At 40.5% G+C, this 9,362-nt stretch overlaps 1 protein-coding gene across 1 annotated transcript; it reads right to left on the bottom strand.

Annotated features, from left to right (window-relative positions):
* Positions 1-650: 650 nt before the first annotated feature.
* Positions 651-6,573, bottom strand: LOC140975840 (uncharacterized). Its single transcript, XM_073439770.1, has 5 exons — positions 6,212-6,573; positions 3,395-5,341; positions 3,096-3,245; positions 1,874-2,348; positions 651-1,591 (listed from the first exon to the last, which is right to left on the bottom strand). Exons 1-5 carry the CDS (start codon positions 6,248-6,250, stop codon positions 651-653), a joined length of 3,552 nt encoding a protein of 1,183 aa, XP_073295871.1. The 5' UTR covers positions 6,251-6,573.
* Between the last annotated feature and the right edge of the window lie 2,789 nt (positions 6,574-9,362).

Here is a 9,362-nt window from a genome sequence, read left to right as displayed (position 1 = left end):
ATACAACGCATTCTAACCAACTAAAACAAATTAAATTGTCTCGGTTAAAAAATCAATTTCCGGGCAGCCTATATAACCTATCAAATTCTGAAATTCCAAGTTAATACCTCAATAATCTAGGCTAAAACTCACAATAGTGATCTCGGAGAAGTAGCTCGCCGGAATGTCGCCGGAAACACCGTTCACGATCTGAAAAATGAGCTGGAAATTAGGGGAAAAGCTTAATACTTTACTATACAAACTAATCCACCAAAATACCACTAAGAATTGAAGCCGAAAATCTTACCTAGAACCGAATCGAAGCTCACGCACATTGCTGGAAAATAGGACCGATCGAGCTCGTAACCTTCCAATTCAAGGTAGGAAAGACTCTAATATACTGGAGGAAGAAGATTGCTATGCCGCTACACTAAAAATCTGGCCGCTGGGGGCATCGCACGCTTGCTGCAGAAGAAGGAGAGAAGCGACGGGTTGCTGGAATGAGCTTTCTGGATTTGTGCGATCTGATTCTTGTATCAAATGGGTTTGGGTATTCAAAATTAAATGGTAATGGGCTGGGCCTAGTTTAGGTATTGGGCCTCACATTCTCCCCCACTAATGAAAGATTTCGTCCTCGAAATCTAACAAACACAACACTGATATCCACAACATTACGTCTGATAATACATAGGAAATTCAGAATACATCACGTAATTCATTACATTCTCAAACAAATGAGGCCATTCTTGTCGCATTTTTGCCTCTAATTCCCATGTAGATTCTTCTCTTCCATGTACTTTCCATTGTACCAAAACTAGTGGAATCGTCTTGCTCCTGAGCTGTCTTTCCTTGCGGTCTAAAATTTGCACTGGATGTTCAACATAGCTAAGAGAACTGTCTAACTCCACATCCTCGACATTCAAGATATGAGACGGATCTGGCTCATACTTCCGCAACATAGATACATGAAACACATTATGTATCAAAGACAAACTCTGCGGCAAATCCAAACGATAAGACAATGTGCCAATCCTCTCAACAATCATAAATGGACCAACATAACGCGGAGCTAACTTCCCTTTATGTCCAAATCTCATAGTACCTCGGAAAGGTGACACTTTGAAGAAAACATAATCGCTCACTTGGAACTCTAAAGGTCTACGCCTTTTATTCGCATAACTGGCTTGACGATCTCGGGCTGCTTTCATCTTTTTCCTGATCAATTCAACTTTATCTTTCATCTCTTGGATACATTCTGGTTTTGACATATGTCCTTCTCCTACATCTTCCCAACATATCGGCGATCTGCACTTTCTTCCATACAAAGCATCAAATGGTGCCATACCGATTGTTGCCTGAAAACTATTATTGTAAGAGAATTCAACCAAAGATAATGATTCTTGCCAACCACCTTTGAAATCCATCACTACTGCTCGTAACATATCCTCTAGAGTCAGGATGGTTCTTTCTGACTGACCATCTGTCTGTGGGTGATAGGCTATGCTCATAGCCAACTTTGAACCCAAAGCTGATTGCAAACTTCCCCAAAATTTCGAAGCAAACATTGGATCACGATCGGATACTATGGTTACTGGCACACCATGCAATCTCACTATATGATCAATGTACAGTTTTGCCAGTTTCATATAAGTACAGGTACGATAATATGGAATAAAATGAGCGGATTTAGACAATCTATCAACAATCACCCAAATCGCATCACAACCACGATTAGAACGAGGTAGATGTGTCACAAAATCCATAGCAATGTGCTCCCAATTCCACTGCGGAACTTCAAGAATATGTAACATTCCGCCAGGTCTCATTCTTTCGGCTTTAACTTGTTGACACGTTAAACATTTAGCCACAAAATGAGAAATATCTTTCTTCATACCTTCCCACCAATAATGAGCTCTTAAGGTATGATACATCTTTCGAATTCTTGGATGAATACTGTATCGACTACAATGTGCTTCCCGTAGTATAGCTTCTTTCAGATCTAACAAATTAGGAACCACAAGTCTACCATTAAAGCGCAGACTACCATCTGAGGCAACACTAAACTTTTCTGTCTTACCTGTTCGAGACAATTCTTTTAATCTATGAATGTGCAGATCAGTCCTTTGTGCTGCTTTGATTCTAGACAAAATCTGTGGCTCAACTTGATTAGATGATACTACAAAGTAGTCTCCAATGATCTGATAAGTCCATCCTGAAGTTCCCAAGTGCTCGTGAACTTTAGAGATAGTTAAAGATGTAAGCATAGCATTCTGAACTTTCCTGTTGAGGGCATCTGCAACAAGATTCATTCGGCCCGGTTGATACTGAATCTCACAATCAAAGTATTTAAGCAACTCCATCCATCGACGCTGTCTCATATTCAAGTCCAGCAGTGAGAAAAGATATTTAAGACTCTTGTGATCCGAATAAATCACAAAATGCTCACCGTACAGATAATGACGCCATAACTTCAATGCAAACACAATGGCAGCCAACTCTAAGTCATGAACTGGATATCGGGTCTCATGCGGTTTCAACTGACGAGAAGCATATGCAATCACTCGCCCATTTTGCATTAAAACACAACTAAGTCCATTTAGAGATGCATCTGAACAAACAACATATCCACCTGGGCCTGATGGCAAAGCTAGCACTCGAGCTGTTGTCAACTTTTCCTTCAAAGTCTGAAAACTTGACTCACATTCATCAGTCCACACAAAACGTCGATCTTTTTGCGTTAATTGGTTCATAGGCCTTGCTATAATAGAAAATCCTTCAATAAGACGCCTATAATATCCTGCCAATCCCAAGAAACTGCGAATATAAGCAATATTCGTCGGTGTTGGCCAATTGATAACAGCTTCCACTTTACTAGGATCCAATGATTCTCCTTGAGCTGATATAACATGACCCAGAAATACTACTCTGTCCAGCCAGAATTCACAGTTAGAAAATTTTGCATACAATTGCGCTGCTCTTAGTGTCTGGAGGACTAACCTTAAATGTACTCGATGCTCTTTCTTTGTCTTTGAATAAATCAGAATGTCATCTATGAAGACAATAACAAATCTGTCTATAAATTCTCGAAAAATGCGATTCATCAAATCCATAAAAACCGCTGGTGCATTAGTCAATCCAAAAGGCATAACTAGAAAGTCATAATTCCCATAACGTGTTCGAAATGCTGTCATCGGAACATCTTCCTCTCGAACTCTAAGCTGGTGGTAGCCAGAACGAAGATCGATCTTTGAATACACTGATGTACCCTGCAACTGATCAAACAAGTCATCGATACGTTGCAGAGGATACTTATTCTTCACAGTAGCTTTGTTCAACTGTCTGTAATCAATGCACATTCTCATCGTTCCGTCTTTCTTCTTTACAGACAATACCGGAGCTCCCCAAGGTGACATACTTGGTCTAATATAGCCTTTTTCCAGTAAGTCCTGTAATTGCTCTTTGAGTTCTTTAAATTCCACTGGAGCCAAACGATATGGTGCTCTCGAAATAGGATTTGTCCCGGACACCAACTCAATGCTAAAATCGATTTCTCTCTGGGGTGGAAATCAGGAATCTCATCGGGAAATACATCAGGGAATTCCTTGACAACATGAATATCTGATACTTCAAATCTTTTTCCCTGAGTCGCATCAACTGCATAGATCATAAATCCTTCATTTCCTGATGACAAGATTCTAAACATTTCCATTGCTGACACTAATGGAATACGTAATTGCGAATCACTACCGTAAAAATTCCATTTACTGCCATAATACGGTCTAAATCTGACAACTCCATGGAAACAATCAACGGTGGCTCGATAATTTGACAGATTATCCATTCCCAGAATACAGTCGAAGTCAGACATATCTAGCTTGATTAGATTAGTTATTATAAGATTATCATCGAATCTAATCACACAATTCAGAATTATCTCATGAGACATCAAAAATACACCGGCAGGTGTAGAGACTGACACAGTATCTATCAACGAAGTAGAAGCAATCTCATGCTCATCAACAAATACAACAGATACAAATGAATGAGATGCTCCTGTTTCTATCAGTATACGCGCAGGATGATTAAAAATAAGGCAGATACCTGCAATAACTCCGCCCGGTGCATATTGAACTTGATCCTGAGTTAGAGCATGAACTTGAGCCTGCTGTGGCCCTGGAAAATGCTGCAGAACAGAACCTCTAGGATGAGGATAGCTAGACTGCTGAAAAGACTGAGTCGGAACAAAAGGTCTAGTTGCTGGTCCTCTGAAACCTTGACCAAACTGAGGTTGTTGAAATTGTTGTCTTGCTGCATTCGGACATACTCTAGCATAATGTCCAACTTGCCCACAGATATTACAAGATCCATGAACTCTCGTACACTGAGTACTGATATGCTTACCACCACAACGATCACAAAATACTCCACCTGGTGACCCAACTGAACCTCCACGCTGACTGCCGGAACTAGAAGAACTACTACGAGTCTGTTTCTTGAACTGTTTTCCTTTGGCCTTAAAGTGTTGCTGCTTTGGTTGCTGATAAGACTGCGAAGGCTGATACGGCAGTAAAGGACGGTATAGTGGTGCACCCAATGGCATCGGCACATTACTTCCGAAACTCTGAGGAAAACCTTGTTGAACTGACTGTGGTTCTGCCAAAAGTAGACTTGCCTCCACATTCTTGGCTTTCTCTACAGCATCGGCATAATTAACAGGCGCTCCAGCAACTACTAAAGTGCAAATGGTTCGATTCAATCCTTGCATAAAATGCGATAGCTTGTTCCGATCACTGCTAGCAACATGAGGAACATAGGCAAGAAGTGATGAGAATTGAGAGGCATACTCCACTACAGTCATGTTACCTTGAGTCAATCTATTGAACTCAGCTTCCTTGGCCGAATAATACGAAGGCGGTGAATATTCTCGAGCAAACTGAGCACAAAATACATCCCAAGTAACTCTTTCACCTGATTCTTTCAGAGCTTTCTCGGTAGTTTCCCACCATAACTGAGCTCGGTCTTTTAATTGACAAATAGCCAACTTAAGTTGCAAATCAGGAGTGTAATCCAACATATTAAACAAACACTTCATACTTTTTAACCATGCTACAGCTTTCTCACCATCTTCATTCCCAAAGAATCGAGGAGGACGCATGTTCTGAAATCGGGATATCACTAGTTCCATTTCACCCATTCCTCTAGTCAACTGATCCAGTTCATGCTCAACGTTAACATTTCGTGCTTCACCGCGAGGACGACGACCAAGTCTTCCCCATTCAGTCTCGTTAAGTCCTCTCACATTAGGAGCTTCAGATTCCTGAACAACTTCCTTTCCTTTTCTGCCCTTACGTCCAGGTGCCATCTATAAGATACAAGTATTTAATCCACAGGCAGAAAACAAAATAATTGGCTTAGTATAAGAGCATAAACTTAAACTAATACGCTCTAGTCATGCTGATACAATGAATTCAAAACATAGAAACAATTAAGAGCAAATAATCAAACACATGCACAATCATTTTATTTGTGCCAAAACTCGAGTGTCCTAGACTCTAATTCGAGCGTATCCCAGTTACGCTCTGATACCAAACTGTGAGGGCCCGTGCTCTTAATTAATATTTAATTACCAAACAACAAGGATTAAATGGTGTAAACAGCGAAAACGAGTTTAAAACGTTCTTTAAGGCCTACAGAAATTTCGACATGACCTCCCCGTAAGTAGGACATCCCAGAAATTTCAAAACACAACAACATATATACGCTCGAAAATAACATCAGGATCACAATCAACCAAACAAATATCCTATAGCCGCACTGGCCAGGACTAGACACAACATACCACCAATGAAATCCAAAACAACATAAAAACATAACATCATACAGCTACACAGGGCATCTCCCTGGCAAATGTATCAAACCAGCATAATATATATAAATATCTGGGAACTCTGACACAAACCGACTGACTACTGGGTACCACTCGCTGACGCTCCACCAGACGCGTCAAATCCCCTGGAATGACCTGCTATAGCATCAAAAAACAACCACAACATAAAAAAAAAACAGGGGTCGGACCCCAGTACAACAAACCAGTAAAATAAAGACGTATATAAACGACATGTAATAATATCAAGTAAATGCAATGATATGCGATGCATGAATGGTAACAATGGAATAACGGATACCAAATGGAGTCCAAACGAATAGCATCATCAACAGTAACAGTGGCCACCCGTGCCAGGAATGCAGCATCAAATCGCCGCTCGTCCATGCACGTAGCATCGGGAATGCGAGTAGCTAAGTCGCTCGTCTCTAGCTGTCATCTGGGAATGTGGCTAATCCTAACCCACTCTTCCCTCTGATGACTCAATACATCTCAACAGAATCAACATAAATCGTCGTCAAAGGAGTCAAGGCTCAATATGTTATGCCAATACAATTTAATGCATGAATGCAACATAATAAACATTCAAGGCACATAATAGCAAACAACATTCACCGAATATTCTTACACGCCAATATAAGCGTCATAATGATATAGGTTTGAGCGTACCTCAATTATAAACTTATAATACTACGATAATTTCTTAAGGACTATCGGCTGAACTCGCCCAACAATAAAACCTACAATATACATTCGCTATACACTTCAATACAATGCATTCTAACCAACTAAAACAAATTAAATTAGCTAGGTTAAAAAATCAATTTCCGGGCAGCCTATATAACCTATCAAATTCTGAAATTCCAAGTTAATACCTCAATAATCTAGGCTAAAACGCACAATAGTGATCTCGGAGAAGTAGCTCGCCGGAATTTCGGCGGAAACACTGTTCACGATTTGAAAAACGAGCTGGAAATTAGGGGAAAAGCTTAATACTTTACTACACAAACTAATCCACCAAAATACTCTAGGAATTGAAGCAGAAAATCTTACCTAGAACCGAATCGAAGCTCACGCACAGTGCTGGAAAACAGGACCGATCGAGCTCGTAACCTTCCAATTCGTGGTAGGAAAGACTCTAATATACTGGAGGAAGAAGATTGCTACGCCGCTACACTAAAAATCTGGCCATTGGGGGCGTCGCATGCTTGCTGCAAAAGAAGGAGAGAAGCGACGGGTTGCTGGAATGAGTTTTTTGGATTTGTGCGATCTGATTCTTATATCAAATGGGTTTGGGTATTTAAAATTAAATGGTAATGGGTTGGGCCTAGTTTAGGTATTGGGCCTCACAACCTGAATTAGTGCAACAAGCGATTGACGTAGTGGAATTGATTAAGAAGAGAATTAAAGCTGCACAAGATCGTCAATCGAGTTACGCGAATACCAAGCGTAGACCTCTACAATTTCAGTCAGGGGAAAAATTTTTCCTTAAAATTTCACCATTTCGCAGGGTGATGAGATTTGGACTCAAGGGAAAATTAGCCCCAAGATTCATCGGACCTTTTGGGATCTTGGAATGTGTTGGAAATTTTGCATATCGATTGGCTTTGCCGCCGTATCTGTCTAGCATTCATAATGTGTCTTTCATGTATCTTTGCTACGACGGTATGTAGCAGATGAATCGCACGTTCTTGGTCCGACAGATGTTGAACTTGAAGAAGACTTGACTTATGTCGAGCAGCCACTTTTAAACCTGGGTAGGAAAGAGAAAAAGCTCAGAAACAAGACCATTCCACTTGTTCTAGTGCAATGGCAACGTCGAGGTACTGCAGAGGCGACTTGGGAGTTAGAGAGTCGTATGCGCTCAGAGTATCCGCATTTGTTTTGAGTTGTATCTTTGTAATCATGAGTTGTATTTTATTTAGTTGTTTTGTACTTCAGTTCTGATTTCGAGGACGAAATCTTTTTAAGGAGGGGAGGATGTAATGACCCGAATTCTTATTTTGAATGAAGTATTAATTAAGAGATAATTAAAGAGTTGTTAATTGAGTATTATTAACGAATTGATAATTTGGGATTAATCTGTTGGATCCACCGAATTTTAAATGGATAACTCGATCTACTTCCGATTACGTTATCTTGAGAAATCCAACTAGACGAATGAGATTCTGACACGTGGCAGATAAGATTGATTCGGATTTCTGAAATAGTCCGGATGCAGCCTATAAATGGAAGTCAAATTCTTTTGTTTCCTACACAACATCCTTCAGAGAGAGAGAGTTATAGTCTTTTACCTTAGGTTTTCTAGCCAGTTTCTAGGGCACTTTGATGTCAGGAAGTTTCGGCGCTAGTGTCGACTCGAAGGGGGGTCGGTGAACTGAGATCGAGACATCATCAGCGGGCTGACGACGGACGCAGGTATAATCCTAAAGCCTTTAGGAAGAACTTTATAGCATGTTTGGTAATTCAGAATCTGGTTTGATAGTGATTTCATATTGTTGGTATTGTCTAGGTTAAGAGCTTTCTGTCAGATTGTTTTAGTGAGGTACGTGATGTACTGACTGAGATATCCAAGCGTAGTATACACACTTATATGCTGCATATTTATGTGTTGCATTATACATGTTTTACTGCTTTGGCATATTATGCATGACATATCATGTTGAGCCTGATATCTTTTGAGATATACCTCGTTTGTTGGGGCCACTCAGCCCTATTCTGTATTGTGGACGATGGGGGCATCGAGAGCTACAGTGTCCGATGGGACCCGCGGGCTCTGATGACCTGGACATTGTAGGTCCACGTCTTGATGATGAGTGTGGGAGCCAAAACATGCCGAGGGTAGATCAGAGACTACACACTCAAGCGCCTCTAGACTGAGCATGAGATTCTTGACTTGATCCTTGATATCCGAGCATATTGCATTTCGCATGCATCATATCAGTTTGTATACTCGTACATTCTCGTATTGGGCGATTGTCGCTCACGTCCTTGTTTTCATCTTGGGCACCCCATTCCACGGGGCAGGTCTTAGGTTGGACGGTGCGGACGAACAGGGCAGTGGCTAGAGAAGTTGCGTTTTCGGTGGTGATCCAGTGGAGGTTTTATGTGTGGTTTATTGTTTTCTCGTTCAGAATTATGTTTTCAATATGGTTGTATTAATGTTTAAGATTGCTGTTGTTGATCTGTTTCGTTTGGATTGTAAGATGATTAAGTTATTTGGTTTCCGTTGTTTAATTGTTGTTATTAAGTTTTAATGTTGCATGCTTAGTAGTCTGTTTAGTAGTGGCTCGGGTAAGGGTATTACATTTGATAGGCCGTGCTAAGAGTAACCTTGGTTCCCATCGCCTTTTGAAAACTTTTCCAGAACTTTGATACAAATCTTGGATCTCTGTCAGATAATATACTTGCTGGAACCCCATGTAGTCTTATTATATTGTCCATATACAAAGTATCTAACTTATCCAGGTTGTAAGTCATTCGTACCGGCAAGAAATGT

This window comes from Primulina huaijiensis, chromosome 4, assembly GCF_012295235.1.
Source record: "Primulina huaijiensis isolate GDHJ02 chromosome 4, ASM1229523v2, whole genome shotgun sequence".
NCBI lineage: Eukaryota > Viridiplantae > Streptophyta > Magnoliopsida > Lamiales > Gesneriaceae > Primulina > Primulina huaijiensis.
This window is presented reverse-complemented; position numbering and strand designations above follow the sequence as displayed.

Coding starts and splice junctions, on each gene's coding strand:
- LOC140975840 (XM_073439770.1), bottom strand. CDS start 6,250: ATGGACGAGCGGCGATTTGATGCTGCATTCCTGGCACGG. Junction 3,246..3,394: donor AAAAGGCTATATTAGACCAA/GTATGTCACCTT, acceptor GATCAGTTGCAG/GGTACATCAGTGTATTCAAA. Junction 1,592..1,873: donor AGCTCATTATTGGTGGGAAG/GTATGAAGAAAG, acceptor TTGATCATATAG/TGAGATTGCATGGTGTGCCA.